This window comes from Diplotaxodon limnothrissa, linkage group LG7 (assembly GCF_057381915.1).
Source record: "Diplotaxodon limnothrissa isolate DT_005_m linkage group LG7, D_limnothrissa_male_GT1.1, whole genome shotgun sequence".
NCBI classification, from domain to species: domain Eukaryota; kingdom Metazoa; phylum Chordata; class Actinopteri; order Cichliformes; family Cichlidae; genus Diplotaxodon; species Diplotaxodon limnothrissa.
Window position 1 is genome coordinate 30,944,824 of NC_140602.1, and position 22,007 is coordinate 30,966,830.

General features: G+C 40.2%; 1 protein-coding gene across 4 annotated transcripts; it reads right to left on the reverse strand.

Annotated features, from left to right (window-relative positions):
- Positions 1-2,797: 2,797 nt before the first annotated feature.
- LOC146628539 (alpha-mannosidase 2-like) lies at positions 2,798-20,191 on the reverse strand. 4 transcript variants are annotated; one of them, XM_085359596.1, is made up of 24 exons: positions 19,970-20,191; positions 16,798-16,943; positions 16,247-16,465; positions 13,713-13,857; positions 13,536-13,623; positions 12,810-12,893; positions 11,433-11,560; positions 11,175-11,348; positions 10,720-10,906; positions 9,784-9,961; positions 9,018-9,208; positions 8,732-8,929; positions 7,004-7,118; positions 6,638-6,705; positions 6,077-6,245; positions 5,769-6,005; positions 5,329-5,454; positions 5,133-5,247; positions 4,896-5,029; positions 4,669-4,810; positions 4,399-4,532; positions 3,941-4,135; positions 3,652-3,762; positions 2,798-3,566 (listed from the first exon to the last, which is right to left on the reverse strand). In XM_085359596.1, exons 2-24 carry the CDS (start codon positions 16,939-16,941, stop codon positions 3,396-3,398), a joined length of 3,453 nt encoding a protein of 1,150 aa, XP_085215722.1. In that variant the 5' UTR covers positions 16,942-16,943; positions 19,970-20,191; the 3' UTR covers positions 2,798-3,395. The 4 variants fall into 4 exon arrangements, with proteins under 4 accessions (XP_085215722.1, XP_085215721.1, XP_085215719.1 ...); XM_085359595.1 differs by having other exon boundaries at positions 19,944-20,191; XM_085359593.1 differs by having other exon boundaries at positions 19,883-20,191.
- Between the last annotated feature and the right edge of the window lie 1,816 nt (positions 20,192-22,007).

Sequence of the window (22,007 nt, forward strand, 5' to 3'; positions counted from 1 at the left end):
ATAGGCTGTATCCATCGGAGGACCGGGCCTTTGCAGTCTACATGGGCCAGGTCCTTTGAAGACCGAGAAGGGCGGAAGTGTGAGGCTGTGAAATGGGACGGTCTAGCCAGATTTTCGTCATCAGCTGTCTCGGTGCAGTTTAATAAACTCAGCCATCTGCTCCTCTCTCGCTAATATATAACACAGCATTGGAGTAAATTCTCGACCATCTCACACTTTTGTTTAATCAGTTTTCTGTTTGACGTTTACTCAGCTGTGTGAAAACTATAGCCAGCACTGCTGGCTGACTTCTGGCATGGTAAGTGGCATGTCATCCAGAGATGAGCCAGGCCTGGCAATGATAGCACTGTTTATGTGATGGCATGCCATATCTGGTTCGATTGGTTTTTGGTTTATGTGGCCCAGGCTCATAGAAAACATCACTTGATGTCGGATCCGGGCCACACCTGTTGCCTGATGCCTGTCATGGCAGGGTGTATGTCAACCAGATGTGGGCAAGGTCTGGCAATAATGGCACTATTTATGTTCCTATTTTAGTTAGAAGACCCAAATGCCATATTGCAATACTATACTGCTATGGTGGCCAACGTTTCAAATGCAGGTTTGACAGGTTTGTGAGTGTACACTTTATCCAAAACCTAGTTAGGGTTTACTGATGTTTACCACTGGGTGGCTGTAGCTCAGGAGGTAGAGCAGGTCACCTATTGAACAGAAGGTTAGTGATTCAATCCCTGGCTCCTCCAGTCTGCATGTCAAAAGTGTGAACGTGTATTAGGAAGCACTCAGTTTAAAGACAGTGGGTGAACATGGCATGTTGTAGAGAGCACTTTGAGTAATCCGGGAGAGTAGAAAAGTGCTATATAAGAATCAGTCTATTCACTGTCTGAACAGAGTTTCATCATGTTTCTTTTGCACTATCATGTTCCAGCAAATTTTTATTACATTGTTTGATGAAGGTACACATTAGGCTGACATCTGGGGCCAGAGCTGAAACTGTTCTGAGCCAGCACAGGGCCAGCAGTGTGTTTGCAACTGGCCCATGGCTGCACACAACTTACACATGGCCCACATACCGCAAAGAATGACGGCCCTTTGGTGACCCAGATCAGGTTTGCCAGGTAATCCACACGTGGCTCAGCACAGGACCACCAGTGTGTCTGCAACTGGCCTTGTGCTGGCCCATGTGTGGGCCAACTCTGGCAAACCAGATCTGGGCCACCAAAGGGCCGTCATTCTTTGCGGTATGTGGGCCATGTGTAAGCACATTGTGTGGGCCAGATCCGGGCCATACCAATTTTGCTATGTGGGTTATATATCATGTTTAACCTGAGTAGCGAGAAAGACCGCGCGGGGGGGGACGGGTTGAAAACATTGTGCCGGGAGTCCGCTGTTCTCGCCGTCAGAGCACTTTTGAAAATATGTGGTCTTGATAAACCGATTATATTTGAAGTTTACACAGCTACATTCTTGCATGAAAATATGTTAAAAGTTTATTTTGCGACCCAGAAAGAGTAAGAAGAGTAATATTAAAACTAAGTAGCTGCAGTAGTAGTAGCCATTGTTGGAAACTGGAAGTGGCTGGGCTAATCTGAGACATGGTTTTTCAATTTTGCTGTCCGGGTGGAAAATCAGGAGAAATTCGGGAGAATGGTGACTCTGGGAGATTTTCGGAAGGGACACTGAAATTCAGGATTCTCCTGAAAAAATCGGGAGGGTTGGCATGTATGGGGGTGGATTAACCTGAAATAGCTTTCTAATGTTTCATGTTGTCTTCCTTGTTTGTACCTTTTTTCTGATTTTTAGTTGTTATGTAATGAAGAAATGTTATTATTTTAAGTCAAGTTAAGAAGATCCAAGCTTACAATTTACAGTTATCTAAAGAGCTCACACAGATCTGCCATATATAAATAAATAAACCATAGCCAACCTGTTATTTTCATACTTAGTTTTTGAGCCGTTTTTTTCCCCGATTTTCAGACTATCCCACAGCCACTAGGGGGCCCTTAAGCTGCAAATTCAGCCTCAGTGTAACTGTAAATATTAACTGGTCTTAATCTGTATCCAGATAAACTGCCAAATGTGTTTAATGAAGCAGCTCTGGGAGGCCGATTCTTGACCGATTGTGTTCCACTGTGTGTTTTTTCTGTTCAGATTTGCTTTTACTGCACTGTCGGTGTGTTTTAGGGTCGCTGTCACACTGAAACATGAAGCGTTTGCCAATCAGATTCTTTCCAGATGGTTTAACATGGTGAATCAAAATCTGTGTTCATAACTCCACCAATTTTACCAAAGATCTCCCACCACGGGCTCAAACGCAGACACAAACCATGACTGAGCCGCCACTGTGTTTTACAGAGGGCTAGACACTCACTGTTGGACTTCTCTTGTACATGCTGACAATAATTTGAACCAAAACTTTCAAATTTGGACTCATCGCTCCATTAGACCTGTTTTCACTGATTTTTAGTTCAGTTCTTGTGTATCTGTATTTGTGGCCCCTCAAACCAGAGAGGCGGGCACAGGAAGAGATAAGCAGAAAAAAGGAACGAGTCGTTTAAGAAAATGCAACTTTTTGTTTCCACCCTGAATTTTGTTATTTTTAATTTTGAAGGTTTGAAACTATTTTTAAAGATATTTACAATTACCACCTTAAAAATGAACCTGTGTGACCAGACTGAAGCCTTCAAACACAAAGCATCACTGAGTCCTTAAACAGGAAACTCTGAACCTTATTGTAAAAAATTATTCAGAAATATAAAAAAACTTTTTTTATTTATATTAACACAAATTTATCCAGCAGTAAAAGCATTTTAACAAATCGTTTCTGTTTTTTTCTTTCACCCGAGAGAATCTCTCTACATTAAAAAAAGCTTTCCCAGAATTCCCTGCAACTTCTCTTTTCACAGCGACAACAAACTAAATCATAAAAAAAAAAAATCAATATGTGCATTTAGAAGCAGAGCAATGAGACAAAATTACACACACTTCCACTCTCACAGGTAAAACAGCAGTAACAGACCATCACCATAGAAACACTCTCGCACACGCTCATTGGACACCGAACGGACAAACCAACTGGTCACAGTTTCAGTGTTTCTTCATTTGAATAAATAATGTGACCTTTGATTGGACTAAAACTAGAAAACATCATGGCTTTTATTTTGAAAGAATCCTTTCTTACTATTTGTTTCCTGTTTTGTTTTGGTCCCTGAAAGATTTTCTCTCCGAGTCTGACAATCATCTGAGATAAAAAAAAAAATTCTCTGTTAAATCTTTTAATTTTCTGCTTCTTTTCACCTTAAATGTGACTTTTTTCAGTCCCTGTTTGTCTGCTCTCTGATTGTGAGAACCATAAGTACCAATCTCTGCTCAGTGGCTGCAGCAGCGTCAGCATTTCAGTCCATTTGTACGCGGAAAGCGCTGATTTCCATTGGCCGCAGCTGTGCAATGCGCGGCGGATGCCGTTGTTGGGCAGACTCTGGCTCGTCGTCAGCTCGCAGCAGCGTGAGACCCGACCGACGGACTGATTGGAACTGAAGCGGAGAGAAAAGGTCGTCCAGGTTCACCTGGAAACACAACAAGAAGAAAATTAAGTCATACAATCTTTTAATGTCATTTTAAATCTTAAATAAATGGCGAGCGTGTCATCACCTCTTCATGCTCGCTCCACGTGCACTGAGGCGCCGGCTCGGGGGCGGTGCTACAGTCAAACCCCTTCCTGTGGAGGAACAGGGCGGTTTCCTGTGATGGTGTATCTGCTTCCTGTTTACACAAACACAAAAAAATGACCTCGTTTCTGACAGGTGATCGATTCGCGCTGATCGAGAACCTTGACAGGAAGTTTGAGCCACAGGTGTTTCCTTACCGTTACCGCAGTGACATCACACAGGTTATTATCTCATCATTTATTTTATACCTTTACTCCAGGTGCATCTCTCACCTGCGTGTCCTCCAGCGTCCTCAGGTTCAGCAGGTGGATGTCGCACGGCAGCGACGAGTGGAGTGGCTGGAAAGGGCGGAGCTTTAGCAGCTGGCTGTTGCTGGTAGCAACCATGGTCATGGGCGGGTGGCAGAGGGAGAGGGAGGCCAGGTGGGCAAGCAGCGACAGGTGATCAACTGAGGCTCCTCCCACTTCCTGTCAGAACAAAAACACAATAAAACCAGAGTGAGAAAAAATATTTGTTGTTATTGTCGAAGCTCCGATGGCGGTTTGTTTCTGTGTCATATCGAAAACTTTACTCTGAGTATTTTCTGCTCAAAGTAATCAAGTCACCTTTGATTTAAAAACAAAAGCGAAAAAGTGATGAGCGTTGATCTCACAAAACACTGTGCCGTGAGACTAGGCCCCACCGACAAATCTAGCTATTATTTCTGCCAACTATTATTTCTGTCCCTTACCTTAGCCCCGCCCCCACGGTCCTCCAGCAGCAAGTGGTACAGGCTCGCTGTCAGCTTGTTGTCGGTGACACCCTGCCCAAGGCCGCGGTTATCGTCCTGTTGCAGGCGCCGGTCCAACACCAGCTCCAGTTCACCTGCACAGTTAAGGAGTCACACAGGTCAAAGGTCAACACACCAACTGCAGTGACTCTTTAAACAGCAACGTTACTGATCTGATAATTTTGCTACTATTAAAACAGAATAGAAATGTGATGTAAACTGTGGGCTCACCTGGTTTGAGTGACGCGACACCCTGACTCTGAGCCGACAGCAGCGACAGGCGACTCGTCGAGTCCTGCAGGAATACCGCTGATGTCATCGGGTAGAAGTTAGCCTGCAGGGGGAGCTTCGCCAGCGTTCGACGCTGCTGCATCTATACCGATAACAGATCAAGACTCAGTAAGGAATCACAGAAGGGACTGCATTTCAAAATAAAAGCAGCAGAATTGTGTAAAAACCTGGAAACCGTTGAGGTCAGAGTAGAAGCGGTTGCCACTGGCAACGTCACTAACAATCTTCATGACGAGCTCACGATTGACCTGAGACCGAATGTCCACCAAGTTTGAAATCTCCAGGGATTTCCCAGCATGCCCTGGGACAGGCAGGCAGAGCAGATGCTTAAGAATTATTCAAAGCAAATTCATATTTACAATCATTTATAATTTATTTTATAAATTTATGAATGAAGTCATTACCATCCAGGTGGAAGAGTCGCACTGTGTGTGTAAAGTGTGGGAAATGGGAAGTGATGTCAGAGAAGATGGGACCTCTGGAGATGCGGACCAATGGAGGTTCAGAGGATGTATAGAGCTGCAGGAGACATTAACAACAAGTCAGAGGACAGAGCGAGAGAGAGAGCGAGAGTTTCAGGTGTGTTCATGCTGGTCTCACCTGAGCCCCCTCATCCGCGGGCAGGAACAGGTAGGCCCCGCTCTTGTCCCGGGATCCGGTTCTGGTTCCGTACCACAGGAACTGAACCTGGATCTTACGGACTAGACCAGACTGCAGGCGGAGCTTCTGGATTTCAAAGTAAAAGCAGGTCAACAAGATGCTTTAGTGAAAAAGAAACCTTATTTTGAAAATAAGATGATATCTAACCACACATGATTTTATTCACATTTTGTTTTCTTCTTTGCTGGTTTTGAAGGTGTAATCGTACAGAGACTGAAGCAATCTTGACTCAGATTTTTACATTTTATAGTCATGTTTTTGAATTTTCATTATTTTTAATCCCTTTTACTGAATGTATCAGTTCTTACAGTTTGTTACTAAGAACATGGAAGTCTGCCAACAACATTCACACAACAGACTTTTAGTTTGAAAATCCTGACCTCCAGCAGGCCCGTTTCAGGTGAGCTCCATATCTGGACGTGTTTGTTGCTAAGTGACAGGGGTGCGTCTGCCTCAGATCCTTGAAGGCTGGACACCTGGAAGTGCTCGGTGTGGATATCTAGCGGGTTGCCACGACGATGGACTGTGTAGCGTACCCGAGGGGTGGAGCCAGAGGATGCTTTGGTCACATGGTACACGACGAGTGACAGAGGAGGAAGTTCAGCCACGAAGGAGAGCTAGAGTGAGAGAAGAGGAAGTTAAAGCAAACCGCAGTGATCAATAACCTGATCAGTGAGCTGGTTCTCACCTGGAAAGTGTCTGTGGATGGCCGGCTTGGCTCCGCCCACACCGCAGAGATCTGAGTGGACATTTGTCGGCCCGTTTCAGCGTCAATAACCTGTGCGTCCGGAGAGTCAACGACGACGCTGATGACAGAGGTACGGAGCTGCTCGGTGGGGTTAAAGATGATCAATGACCTGAAGCAGAATCCAATAATCAATAGAAGTGATTGTGATTGAAGTCAGCCGCTAACAGGAGTTACTGACATTTACACTCCCAGAGGCCCGCCATTTTTTTCTCACTCATTTTATTACTTTTTAAAGACACTTTTTCTACTTTATTGTTTTGTGTTTTGACATAAAGACGATCGTCTAAAATCTGAACTGTAAATACAAAATTGAGATTATATCTGCTCTTTCCCCCCTTTGTTCAATTTACACATTCACAATATGAAAAGTATTAATAAAGCTCAGTTTAAACAGCAGTAGTAAAATAATAAAATAACCGGATTATTTCATTATTAAATTCACACCTTAAAATTTTTTTAAAAAAAGGGGAAAAAAAGGCCTCTTCAGTTCCACCCACATACCTCGGCTCATAACTGAGTGAGAGCGTGGTCTTCTGAGGCAGAGCGTCCTGCGCCGAGATCACTTCGTCCTGGAGGAAAGTCACAACATTAAAACAGTTTATCGTTTCTAACATTAAAACTTTCTAAACTCATCTTTTAACTTCAAAAGTTACTAAAGTCAGTGAAGCCTCTTTAAGGAGTAAAGACATGGAGGATGGCCTGAGGATCTGCACCAAGGCCCAGTATGACATAAAGAAGGATTATTGTGAACTAAGCTGCGCCACCAAGAATAAAAACATGGACTTGGATATAAATCACGTTAAAGGATGAAAGCATTAAAAACATTCTTCATAAATATATGAAGTCCAGAGGAAAGTTAAAAGTCACCATTTGTAAGAAGGGCTTTGATTGGTCGTGGTGATATTGGCTCTTGTCCAATAGGAGCAGCCAATGAGCGGAGCTCTGCAACACCTGGTGTAGATTCAGGATCGACTGGAATAACCTGGAAAACAAACAAACATTAGCTAAAATTTTCTGTTTCTTTATGTTTTTTCCTTTAAATTTAAATTCAGGAAACAGTTCAATATTTAAAGTCTCCAAACACACGACAACTGAGATTCTACACGGCAAAAACATGCCAGCAACACGCTTATTTAACAGGACTGATGGACTATTAGTGTTAGATGCTAAATCTAGATGAATGGGTGTCATGGGAGGCTAATGCTAAATGCTAACTGCACACACTAGATGTGGTGGTACCTGTTACCGTTGCCAGTGGCGACGCCGTCCTTCAACAGAAAGCATGGAGGAAACAAATGAGACAAAAAAAACAGGCTAATGCTAAAAATAATACACAGATACAGGTGATGCTAACACTGATGTGCTGTGAAAAGGTATTTTTTCCCCATACCTGATATTTCTTTGCAGTTTTGTTACACTTACATATTTAACAAATTTTGATATTAGGCAATTTGTTTAAATAGAAAATGAATCTGTTTAAATTATAAATTTATTTATTAAGAAAAAATGTTATCCTGTGTGAAAAAGTAATTATCCCTCTTGTTTAATTATGAAGTAACTGTGATTGAGCACATTTTTTGGAAAGTTGAGCTCAGTTTCACTGCCACTCGCAGACCTGACTCCTGGTAGACCTGCTGAATCAGAACTCACTTAAACAGAAACTGTTTTACAAACTGAAGCAGGCTAAAGGATCTCACGGGAGAATTCTAGAGGAAAACCACTGCTACCAAAAAGGCTTGTCTCACATATGCCAGAAAACATATGGATGATCCCGAGATTGCTGGGAAAATACTCTGTGGGGGGAAAAAAGCTGCACCTTGATTCCATTCCATTACATCTGGCATCAAACTAACAGCACTTCATAAAAAGATCATCAGAGCAACAGATGGGGGTGGTAGTGTGACGGTCTGGGCTGCTTTGGTCCTTTGGGACCCGTACGAGTTGCTGTAATTAATAAAACCACACATTTGTGGGTTATGCAGCAAGACAATGATCCAAAACACGCTAGCAACTCACCCCTCTGACTCAAAACAAAATCTAATTTTTAGGGTGACCGTTCATGTTAGGAAACCCTGCAGTGTAGCTGAATTATTACAATTCTGCAAAGAGGAATGGGCCAACACTATCACTTCTTATGATAAAAGGGAAAAACAAGACTTTATTTCAAATGCTACATTCCAGTTCTTGCTGCCAAGGCTGGCAGAATCAGTTATTAGGTTTAGGGAGCAATTATTTCACTTTTTTTTTTTTTTTTTTAAAACACAGGAACAGATCAGCAGTTTTCCCTTAATAAATGAAATCATTTAGATATCATTATTTAAACACCGTATTTTGTATTTTCTCAGGTCATTTTTGTCAGTTTAAAAAAAGTTATAAAAGCAATTCACTACAGAAAGTGCTGTACATATTTTCTTCTATTATTCCACCCTCCTTGCTAATGTGTCTACTGCAAGCTTCAACGTTTACCTGGCTGTTCTTTCACACGGCAGAGATTAATGCTCTGTTTGTGTTTGATTGACCTTTTAATAAGTTAAATGTATTGCTTTTATTTCCCGATTATCTTAACATGCTACTTTGCTAACATGAAGTAACTACCTGGTACCATAGTCAACCACCACATGCTCCCGTTCGGTGCCAGCGACGGCATCATGGTGTTGGAAGAGCGCCAGGTTCCGCCTCCCCGTTGTCAGCCACTGGAAGTACTCACGTGCTGGAAAATTTTCAGCCAGACGACCATCGCTATGGGAACGACGCATCTCAGCCAGTGTCAGGCTGAAGAGGATTTCTGTTGCTCTGACACAGAAAGAAGACTCAGACAGTCACCATAAAAATAAAGACAACATCATGATGTGTATCGTGTAACCACACAGAGCGGCGGTACCTCAGCGTGGCCTCCAGCTTCCTGTCAAGGCGTTTGTAAAATGGCCGGGATGTGAAGTACCCGGTCCAGTAGTGATCGTCTCGGTCAGCATACGAGAAGAAGTCTCCTCGGAGCTTCGGCAGAGTCGTTCTCGTGGTGCTCAGACGCCGATGAAGAGCCTGGAAGTAATCAGAAAGCGTCCCGAAACGAGCCTGAAAATAAGAGAAGAGGAAAGCTGTCGATCAGCGAAGAGCTGATGTTGCTGACTTGACTGTTTGCACTGATAACAACCTCATTTGCTTTCTTTGTCACTTTTGTATTGTATGTCCAGATGTTGTTTCAGAATATTTTAGATATCATGAATCATATTTGTGTTTGCCATTTTTCACATGAGACATAAACACACTGATAGTTTTTAATCACATCAATTTTTGAAACAACAATGGCCAGAGTTGTGATTCATTATAATAATAATTTTAAAAAACTCTTTTGCATGGGTATTTACTGGATATTAGTGTGACATTCAACAAATGGAAAATAAAATAAAATATTCTAGAAAAGTGATCGAGACCCTGTGGAACTGCGTCAAGTTTGTCTGAGTCATTTTTGCAAAGAGAAACCTATTTGTCAGGCAGTAATGATAAATATTAGCAGGCAAAAATCACACGTGGAGTTCCACATGGCTGCATACTCGGGCCTCTTCAAGAACAGCAAAGACCAACATAATGTCTCCAAATGTTGATAATCAGTTGGTCCCACCTGGGAACCAGGTGTCCTGGGAGCTCACCTTGATGTGGAGCTCTGGGTGCTGGTTGAAGTAATCAAAGAGTTTCTGGTAGTTGTTGAACTGAACGTCCCACTCGCTTGACTCAACGTATCGAAAGTCATCGCCAAGAGGAACAAGAAGGACAGATGAGCGAAAAAGTCTCGACTTCTGACGGTATTGATCCAGCAGGAGGAGCGCTCTGAGAGGACGACAGGTGGATCAATAGAAGCTCTGATCAATCAGAGTGATTATTAACAACAAAACTAGCAGAAATACAGCAAAGTAACCGAAGAAGAAGAGAAGCTGCTATGTTAAATTAATGAAGTTTGTTAGAAAACTATTTGTATTATCACTGTCATTCTAGAAAATGACAATGATAATACAATAACCTTTACTCTACTTAGAATACCTGAAATTCAAAGTAAAGGTTAAAAAAAAGAAAATGTCAAGGAAAAATTAAAAGAAGAAAAGGAAAATAAAACTAAAAAAGATTAAAAAAGCAATCAAAATTTAAAATGTCAAGAAAAAAGTTCAAAGGAAGAAAAATAAAAAACTTAAAAAGGTGGAAATTATGTTAAAACATAAAACATCCATGAAACAGTTTTGAATAAAAAAATTTCAATTTATTTTCAATAAAATTGCTTAATGTAAAAAAAAAAAAGTTTAAAACAATTTTAAAAGGTGCCTAAATTTGAATGGTAAATAAATAAATGAATCACGAAAATTCCTTAAAAATGAAAGTAAAATAAAATAAAATAACCCTTCTTTTAAAAAGAAGAAAGCTCCAAAATTCAATAATACACCTAATGATAATAATAATAATAATAATAATAATAATAATAATAATAATAATAACAGCAATAATAACAAAACAACAACAATAATAATAATAATAATAATAATAATAACAGAATAATAATAATATTGTTATTCTCTTTGGCCCCGCTTCCTGCTCACCTCTCATGGACATTCTGGTCTGTGATTGGCTTTGGTGGGATCTTCCATGGACAGAAGGTCCGTCTCCCAGGCAACCGCTGGAAGTCAAACTGACAGCAGACCGCTGGGTTTGGACCGCACGTGTGCGGCACATCATAGCTGTAGAAGGGCATCATGTGACATGTGATGTCACTACGGGAGGAGGAGTCTGATGGACAGGAAGTGGGCAGAGTTAAACACTAACTGCCCCTTTTCCTTTTTGTATTTCATTGGTTATTAATAAAGTTTTTTGACTATATTTTCTTCAGTAACACCATTAAATTAAAAAATTTAATAAAAATCTGAATTTAATCCACATTTTTAAATGACTTACAATATTTAATCATTTAAATTATTATTTCAAATATTTGTCAAAATTCCAAATGTTTTGTATTGTTCATGATAAATTTTTCCATCACTGAAAAAACATTATTTACCCCAGCTTTGTCGCCATAGAAACTCGAGGGTCTGTTGCTGGGCAAAGTGCTTCTTGATAGAGTAGTGAACTCTCTGGATGAGCATGTTGTGAAGCCCCGCCCCCTTCAGCAGGTACGCCATAGAGGGGGAGTGGCCAAATGGGTCGATGGCCCAGCCGCTCCTCGGCTTCACACCTGCACAGAGAAAACGCCACGGTTAAGCACGCGAACAGGAAACACATCATCACAACAACGTGCCAAACAGGGGAGTCATGTGACCCAGGTGTTTCTGCAGCCACTGGTGTCCCTCCATCAGCTGATCCAGCATAGCGAAGTAATGAGAGTTTGCCTCATCGGGCATCACCCAGCCGCCCGTTACCAGCTCCAACTGCCCCGCCTCCACCAGGCTGGCCAATCACACGAAAGGAAACAGAAAACAGGGGAAAAAATGGCTTCAAATGATGAAAATATATATTTTTTTAATTACAAAAATTAACAGAAAGAATGTAGTTACATTTATTTAAGCAGGTTAAAACTTACAAGTTTTTCTTTTAAAGGAAATATGACATAAGAGAAAAATTGAAATTAAACTGAAAGGAAAATTCAGAATAAGCAAGAAACAGCTTACAATTTTAGTTATAGTTTAAAAAAATAAAGTCTGCTTCTGTTTTTTTCCTCCCAGCTGTTACAATAAAGTTTAACATTCAGACAGCCACAATTTTCTGGGGTTAGCATCCATCTAAGGATGACATCTTGTACGACGGTCTGACTGAAGGATTTCAACAAAACTGAAAGGCGCTGATATCACTCTGGTTGTAAAAGAGGAAGAAAACTACACCGCAGCCATGTCTGGAGGGTCAGTGAAGTCATGCTAGCTGACATTATGCTACTTGATGGTTAGCTACAAAGCTCTGGTTAGACTAACATTAACACATTAGCATTAATGAAGATAGAGGATGAGGGTTAAACTGTTTTAACAGCCGCCATCACAAGACAGGAAGTAGTTGCTGAAAACAGACCCAATGTTCAAAAAAGAGAAGGTCTGAGAGGATTGCCCCACAGCACGAGGTTGTTATTAATCTGCTGCTGAGCGCTTTATGTTTATATTAGAAAGTCCTGATCCTGAGCTTCATGTCCACTGAAATCTTCTGAATCCTTCAAATATTTGGGAAGCTGTGATGGGCTGTGATTTTAAAAACTGAGCATACAGACGAGCTGCACATGAACAGTGCTGATAAAAAGCTAGAGAGGACGAGAATGATGACTGCTGGGTTTTTGGATGGAGGCTGGTGTCTGCAGCATGTTATAAAGAGATGAGACTCAAAGCAGACGCTCAGACTAGAGAGAGGGGGGAAATGGCATCAGATACAGACTCAATGAACCAAAACTGTCTGCGGCTCGACTCCTGAGCTCTGCACATCCTTGCCTGTGTTTATCACTTCATTTTATTTTTGTGCTTCCTCCTGTTTTCCAGATGTTTCTGGTATTTAAACAACATTGGTTAATTGTTTAATTTTCAGAAAATGAAATGAAGAATAATTACTTTTGGTTTTTCTGGACATGTTCAGAAGTGACTGGAAAAAAAAAAAAACAACCAACCAAACAAAAAAACCTCAAACAAACATGAAAATGAAAGGAAGCTTGAGGAGAAGTTACCGTTTGACTGCTGCTCTCTTCTGGTCGTCGATGTCGTTCCACCACTTGGAGAAATAACTGATTTCAGCCCAGATTAACTTCCTCCTGAGGAGCAGAAAACATGACATGATCGATAATCTGTCAGGAACTCGATCAATAAACAGCATCACGAAGCACAAACTGATAAAGAAATCAAACTTCTGATAAACTTAATGTAAATAAGTTTTATTTTGGAAAAATATGAAGATCATTTCTTCCTATTCAGAGTCAAACCAACATCAGTCTGTGCTGCTGTGTCTTTGTTTCACGTCATGATTTTGTTTTTGTGTTTTATTGTTGTTGTTTTATCGTCAGTCTGATCTGTATTTTATTCCTGATCTCATTGGATGATGGCAAAACTCATAATTCACATCATACTTTTTTATAAAACTCTGAAAGCTCCAAACATTTTTAACAGGTGTCTAAAATGATCTAATTTCTGTGTCATGGTGGGAAAACCAAAGAAAAAAAAACATAAATAAATACATTTACACCATCAGAGAACAGAATGTTGGGTGGGGTTGTTTTCAGCTAGCCTGGTTATGAAGGTTGATTTTAACCTCTAAACCTTCTCTGTGGTTAATAAAAACATTAATATAATAAGATGCAAATCTGCTGATAAATGCTGCTTTAATATTAAACCTGACTTTAGTGTTAGGTTTAGGAAGCCGTCTGTGAGGCGCGTCAGTGCACAGGAAGTGGGCGTACCTGCTGTCCTCGCTCAGTTTGACCACCATGTTGTCGAGGATGTGTCTCGTCTGGTCGTGGTAGTACGCGTCGAACGTCTTTATCCAGCCTGTGACAACAAGAACAAAAAAAACCAAATCACCTCCACGTGTTAGTTCAGCCACCGTCACGCCATCAGAGTCTCAGAGTCTCACTCACCAGGGTCGTTGTGTGAATGTGGAATCAGGAAGAGCTCCAGAGGTTGCTCCGACCACTCGTCGCCCTTGTAAGTGATCTCAAAGCCCTGCTTCCAGGGACCGCCATCGGGGTTATCGAAGGGCAGGAGGTCATAAACATCCAGCAGCTGATGGAGGAGGGGTTATTATTAAAACTTTATTTCTATGTTAATAAAAACTTTGAATATGTTAATAAAGATTTACACACGTTTTCCTTTGAATATTTATATTTATTGTAACTTTCAGTTCTTCATTCAAACTTACGAAACCCATTTAAACTAAAAAATAAAATCATTATTAATGTATCCATTTGATGATTTTATCATGATTTTATCAATAAGAGAAACTCTCTGTCTCCAGACTCCAGCATTATGAACCCTCCGTGTTCAGAGTTCAAGCTGTTCTCATCAAGATTCTTTTATTTAATTTTGTTCTAATCAATAAAAGGAGACAATTCTCAAACACAGGAAGTCCAAGGATGTCCAAGCAGACGGTGAGGTAACCCCTCTGATGTCAGCATGACTTTTCAAACTAGAGGTGGACACACTCAAACAACCGTTACTCTGCATAAAAATATTTGCTGGGATGCTATTCTAGATATTCAGAGAGTGAAAAAAGGACATTTCTGTCCTTACAGGCTGGATGTGTGCCAGTGTAACTTTCATAGTTTAGTGTATTATAATCTACAGAGATCAGAATGTGTCAGTATGTGAGGAGGATGAACTTTCACAGTGTATTCACCAGAGGTGCCAAACCAGAATCACGTAACTGTGACGTCAAGGAACCAAAGGTAAACAGGAAGCACGAACACATCCATGAAACTGACACAGTGTGTGCGAGCTGCTCGTTTACATCCACACCAGTGTGTTCTTTTTTTTTTTTTTTTTTCTTTTTTTTTTTTTTTTTCTTTCTTTCTTTTTTTTTTCTTTTTTTTCTTTCTTTTCTTTTTTTTTTTTTTTCTCTTTTTTTTCTTTTTTCTTTTTTTTCTTTTTTTTTTTCTTTTCTTTCTTATGATATCATCTTCTTTTATTCTTTCTCACGTTGTACTTCATAAGACATGGGATATAGTGAAGATGACTGGATTTCTCATTTATTTAATGCTTTACTGAAATACCCTCATGCAGTCTCTTGTAAAAGATATTAGAGGTCTAAGAAAACTTAAATAATCTCATCTAATGTAACACATCTGAGAATTTCATCAGTGTTTCTTCATTCTAGTCAAAAATACTGCAGTGCATTCTGCCTCCGTCATTTACATTATGTAGAACAGTTGCTTTATAATTCTTGTGTCCTTTCTCTGCATTGCACACACCTTATAGGCAACCTGAGGCTGTTTTAGCTATCAACTGATGCAGTTCTCCACATTTTTCTTGAGGCAGAGGTATGTGCAGATTGTAGCAGTTAGGCTTTTGATTAATGCAGTGTTGCCTTAATAATAATAATCACTTGGTCACTTATGTTCTTGTTTTAGTATTTTATTTCAGGTAGTTTTAAAAACATGATTTGCCTAATGTTAGTTGCATTAATAATACTTTTTTTTTTTTTTTTTTTTTTTTTTTTTTTTTTTGCTGATACAGGATATATGTGATGCTGTCAGCTGGTGCGAAATAAGGTGATTTTTCAAACTAATGCTTTTTCAAAGCGAAGCATAAGCAGAAAAATGAAATTTAATACACAGCTGATGTCCAGTTCCTCCATCAAAAGGAAATAGAGACATTCCAGAAACATTTATTTGTGCATTTTGCTCTGTGTCACATGTAGTAAAACTCAGATTTGCATTACTCAGTGTTTGATTTTGACTAACACTTTTTAAACCAATAATTCACATATGTGTGTCTGACAAATCAGAAACTACATTTAGAACAATTTCTTTTTTCAATATAAGAGGTCCGACCCCCCCCCTTTCCCTTTGTGTTCACTTCACTCCATTGGTAATATTCCCATGGATGAATATATTTGTTTTTTTTTTTTTTTAATGACATCAGAAACAGCAGTATGCGACATTACGTGATGGCAGAGCTTCAGTTCATCCTTTGTCATTTTTTTTTTTTTTTTTTTTTTTTTTTTTTTTAATAAATAGGACAGGGGGAATGAATGAGAGAGAGAGGGGGAGAGAAAGAAAGAAAACCAAAGGGGAGAAGCACACCAGTGTGTTCTGAAAGATTCCCTGAGCCTGTGTTTGGATGCTGAACATCATTGATTTACTTTTTTTTTTATTTAGCAGCTACATGCTAAACATGCTAACCATATCTGCCTGTGTTCAGGGTCAAATACTTTTAAGATCAATAAATTTTATCTTAAATAAGTGTTTGATTCATTTGACATTACAGCCGATCCATGCCAACACCATGTTAGTCACACGTTAAACTGCTGGTTCCCGTTTGATAAAGTGTTGATATCAGCATCTTTAAATAAAAAGTAATAAAAAATTAAAAACTGCAAAACTTGAGTAAATGTTGTCAGTTAAATCTTCTAAAGTTGAGACAGAACAAAATATAAATGTAAAATTTTGCAGACCTGAACTCCGTCCACTCCATCCTTCATCTCTTTAGCCAATCGGCAGCCAGGAAGAGCCTCACCCCTCCTGTCAAGGGCGGAGTCTATACTGTTGTTGGCTCTTTTCCACGCTGATGCTTTGCTTTGGAGCAGAGTGTCACGGAGCATGGCAACCAATCGGTTGTTGTCGCTAAGGAGACGCTCCAACCCGTCAATCTTCTGCTGGAGGTGGGCCAAATCCTAAAAAACCCCAGAGATCTGATTGGTTCAATTTTTATAATTAGTTTGAATTCGTTTCTCTTTCCTTGGTAATGAAATATTTATATAATTTTAAAAGTTACCACTACCACTTATTATTATTATTATTATTATTATTGTTTTTGTTGTTGTTGTTGTTATGGGCCAATTTTATTTTTATTATTATTATTATGAATAATGATAAGAATCACAGCTAAAAAGAAAATTTAAGTTAATGTGAAAAAAGAGTTTAAATTTTCTTTCTCACAAATGACACTATTTTGAAAATCCACAGGCTCTTATTGTGAAAAAAATTAAAACTCTTATGGACGCACCTCATCCACCTGTCCACCAGGTGGCTCCCCATATCGCTTAGACTCCATTGACCCCTGCATGAGGTCCAGCATGCGGTACAGTGACATCACAGCCACGCAGAAGATTCCGCCCACCAGAACCGCCAACATCCGACTCCTCTTCATCGCTATGACAACAAAGAAACACATTTTCTATCAGTTAACTTTTTTTTTTCCAATAATTTCTGCTTTGATTTTTAGGAAAACTGTAAGTTGTATGTCATGTAATAATTTTTATACATTACACTTATTTTATAATGTGCATGTGCAAAAATAATCAGGCTCATGAGCTCGATGCTGGAAATGTATTAAAAATGACCAAATAAAATTATTTAATTTAATTTCACTGATAAAACAACAGGTTGATCGTTCATGCTTAGCGGTGCAGTCGAGGCTCGTTCTGAGCAGGAAACACAGTTTAAAGTCAGGTCAGCACAAACAGACTGTGGAGACTTTGAACCTCAGAGTCCGTTTGTCAAAGTAAATATTTCAGAGCTGATATCAGAATTATTGACTGATGTTTTCTTATCAGTGCCCAGCAGCTGTCTGCTCTCACAGCTGCACCGGTTAAATGTTCAGAGAGCTGAAGGACTTATTTCTGCAATGTTTCACTGCTCAAGAGTTCAGAGGGACTAAAATAAACAAACTAAAAATAAATTACTGATCTTCTAACCGCCTGCATCGGCCCAGAAGTTTACGATCATCTCTATGTTAGTGCCGCAGAGTAATCAGACTACTTTTAGGCTTGATGTGTTAATGCACTGTCTGACCTCTTTAAAGACTCCACAGACCCTGTGACCAATGGGACCACAACAGATGGACAGGGTCTGCCCGACAGGTAGGACACCTGACAGGTGAACCCCAGGCTGACCTGGCAGTCTAACACATGGTTCCTGTTTTTGTTCTTCTGTAGATCTGGAGGTTAAAGCAGTCGCTTCACCTGGCGTGACCTCTTCCTGCGGGAGGGCTGAATACTTCCTGACTGGCTGACACTGATGACAGACTATCAGCTGATAATTAAAGCGTTTATGGCCACAAATACAAAGAAGAAAAGGACCAATCACATGAAAGCTGCAGGTGTTCAGATCTAAGGCTACGAGATAGCATCTGAAAACACTCAGTCATGATTTCTTAGTCTGGAAGTGACGCTGCCTCCATGGATCAAACGGAGCGGCTCAGCTCACAGAGGCGATTTTTGACTTGTTAATGAATTCTGTGCAATTCTCCTGACTCGCTTTACTTGTCCTCTGCTTTGCATAACATACAACAGGAAGTCAGTCATGTTGCAGGATGAATTTCATAGTCTTTCCCTTTAAAAAAAAAAAGGGGGGGGGGGATCTTTAAAGAAATAAAAGATATGATCAGAAGATCTAAGAAAACTCAGTTTCAAACATGCTGGGGCTTTTAAATATCGGAGACCTTCAGAGATCTGGATGTTTCCATCTGTCCGTGCAGATGTGAGCACTTTCCTTCCTGAGGACAGTGAACTCAGAGTTTCTGCTGAAATAACTTTTTTTTTTTTTTTTCCCACTTTTCCTGAACCTGTTTTTCATTTCTGTGTCACTGCTCAGTCCAGGAAGATCAGTCATTTCCATAAAAGCAAAGTTTTCAGTCTCAAAACCAGCAGGTTAGCCTGACTCCTCCCTCAGAGCTAAGTTTTTAGACATTAATAGAGTTCAGGAGGGTTACTGCACTGCTGCTGATATTATTAACAAGAAAAAACACACACACTCATTTTTTGCACACTTGGAACTTTTCTTCATGAAGTTGCTACTAGTTCTACAAACTGTGCTGTAAACAGTAATGATGATGATGATGATAAAGTCCAGAGTGTAATAAAGAAATTTAACCGAGGTAAAAACTCAACTTAACTTAAATTAAATAAAATCATCTGATTAAGTTTAACTCTTTACACATTTAAAAGAAAACATGCAGAGGAGAGCAGAGAGAGTCTGAGCAGGCAGAAAATGAACTGAAACCTTATTAATAATCATTAGTAAATGACGCAGAATCTCTGCTTTAAATATAAAGTACAACCTGCTGTCTGACATTTGAATTTTCCTTTACACAGATAAAAACATTTACATCAAAATATTATCATTAATCACAGTGCAGGAAAAACAGGCCGGACTCTCAGAAGTCCTCCTCTAGGATCCAGCTGTGCACTCCAAAGCAGAGAGTGAGTTACAGCACATTACAGACCGTTTACCCGGCTGTTTGAAAGTTTTTAAGCTTTTCTCCCATAAAGTCAACATCTGACGCCCTCCTCTGTACGCCCCAGAGTAGCTTGTACACATCCAGTCATTTTGTTCTGAAATGTGATGGTTCAGAAAAAAGCTTCAATGGTTCCTCCTAGCACACTTTCAGGAGGAAAGAGTTAAATGTGAGACTCGCTGTGTTATATTTAGTCTTTATGTTGTCAGCTGCTGTCTGGTTTCTGTGTTTTCTGTAAGATGATTCATTTAAAAAAGCACAAATTTCCTGCCAAAAACTTTACTAGCGAACAGGAAACGAAGCATCACGTGACGCACATCTGGAGAACATCCTCTGGCTCCAAACTCCGAGTTTAAAGGCGCGTTTGAAGAAATTTAATATGTGCAGACTTTTCACTTTTTAGTGCACATGAAGGAGAAAGCACAGTATTGAAGCGCTCACAGAGCATGACCCATAAAGTTACGTTTGTTTAAGTGTGTGTTTTTTCTTTAGGTTTACATTATTTGTCTAAACTCTGAGGTTTCCCATGTGTTTTATGTTGTATTATTTGATGTGTTAACTGGTTTTATGTCCTGTCCTCGTGTCTCGTGTACAGCAGCAGAGTGTCATTCCCTCTGTGGGACATTAAAAGGTGAGCACGTGATGAACAGGTGAGTTTCCGAGCTCGGATAAACTGCGCAAGTCTCCAGGGTTTCTGTGGATGTTTCACAATTTTCCTGCTCACGTTTCCTGCGGTAAAATCTGCCCGTCAGCTCTCCGGAGACCAAACAGCTGCTCTTTAAGTCAAACTTGTCACGCAGCAGTAAAACTGACCAATAGAAATAATTTAGAATATTTTCACCTGCCGGCTCACCTGATGCTTTCCGCTGCAGGTCTAAGAACCTCCGACAGAAAATTCATCAAACTTTACTAACTTCCACTCAGACTTTTCCTTCCTTACTTCCGGGTGGTACAAACGCTGGCGGGTCTCGCGCTCTCACTGCGTCTCGTGCCGCAGTTTACGTGCGCAATGACGACACTGCGTGACCTCAGCCTCCCGCGAGAACGAACCGAATAAAAAACAATAAATAAATTAAAAGTTTCTTAAAATCGAACAAAAATAAAGTTCGGACTTTTGGCAGAGTCAGACCAGCCTGCTTCTGCTGCTGCGCCTGCGCACTGCCGTTTGTTTTCCTTCCTGCTTGGTTGAGCTTACTCAGCACGACGTCACTTCCGTTGAGTCACGTGGTGTAAAGGTGGCCCTCTTATATTTGACTTTTTTCACCTGCTATTGTCACCTGCTCACATTGGGAACAGATCTTTGTTCAGTAACATTCTTTGTTTAATACGTTCTGAAAGAAAAACAAAGGTGGCTCTGTTTTATGCTCGTTTCATTGTTCAGAGGTGTTCTCTGATTGTTGGGAACCTGTTGAATAATTAAAACATTTCTGTGTTCATCGGGAAACTTTTCTAATGTAAAAAACTTTTTATGTTCCCAATGTGTGAAAATAGTGTTCAGCAGGGGGCGACTCCTGTGACTCTACCCAGAAATGCCAATGTGTGCAGATGTTTTTCTTTGGTGTTCTGCACCAGCACAGCTGTTCTCCTCCCAGATGTTTGATATGGAACAATATTACCATCACACACAGAAAACATCTTCATTGGTCTGAAAACATGTTTATGGAACAGCTCCTGGTGACTGTAACTGTCACTCAAGTTAAATATTTATCACACTATAGTTCAGATTTAAGCGACTACGCTGTAACGTTAACCAACTACAGCATCACAGCTGACAACAGCATTTCAATCTGGGATTTTAAAAATTCAACACTCCTCCATCAGAACATCCCTCAGTCCCAGAACAATAATGGCATTTACACAGAAAAGGACTGAACGAGCTCTTAATGTAGAATGTTTTCACTCTCCCATACAAATATTGGTGGGTAGAACTGCTTCTCAAATGTGTGTAAATATGTCCTTGATAATACAGACACATGCTCTGTTTGTACACGGCGGAGACTCAAAGGGGTTTATTCATCCACTGTTCCTGACACTACTATGAAAAGATTTCCTTCTTTACCTGAAAACACATTTTGTTTAAAGAAACTGTACTTCACGTGTGAAAGTGTCGGGTGTCAGTGGTGCCTGTCATGTATGCGTGATGGTAAATGTGCGCATGAACGGGAATCATTTAAAAAAAAACATGCTTATCAGAAGGAGCAAAAGCTAGACAAGAAGAGCAGGTGTCACATCCTTGGCCACTTCCACTTCTCGGGTGGAGCAACTGAGGTTCAAAGTCTCTGCAGCCTCAATCAGAGATGCTCAAATCCTAAATTCTGACATAAGCAGCTTCTATTCTCCCTTTATTGCACATTACTTTTCTCAGTTTATATATATAACTTATTGGAAGTTACATGTCACTTTTTAATGCAGAGGTACAATACACAAAAAGTGCAGATTGTGTAAATATGTAAAAATTTTATGTCCTGTTCTGTATGTATATGTGTTTGTTTGTTTTTTGCTGCTGCTGTTGCGATCGTGGCTCAAGAGTTGGCAGTTTATCTTGTAATTGGAAGGTTGCCGGTTCGAGCCCCGGCTCCAACAGTCTCAGTCGTTGTGTCCTTGGGCAAGACACTTGACCCGTTGCCTACTGGTGGTGGTCAGAGGGCCCGGTGGCGCCAGTGTCCAGCAGCCTCGCCTCTGTCAGTGCGCCCGAGGGCAGCTGTGGCTACAATGTAGCTTGCCATCACCAGTGTGTGAATGGGTGGATGACTGGATGTGTAAAGCGCTTTGGGGTCCTTAGGGACTAAGTAAAGCGCTATACAAATACAGGCCATTTACCATTTTTATTTTATTCTATTATTACATACTATTTGCAATAGGAGATGATACCATCCCATAATCCACAGAAATGTTCATGAGACAGACTCAGATCACAAAGATGTTCATTAATGGTGTTTTTTTATTTCCTGAAAGGCTGATGAACCCACAACTGAACT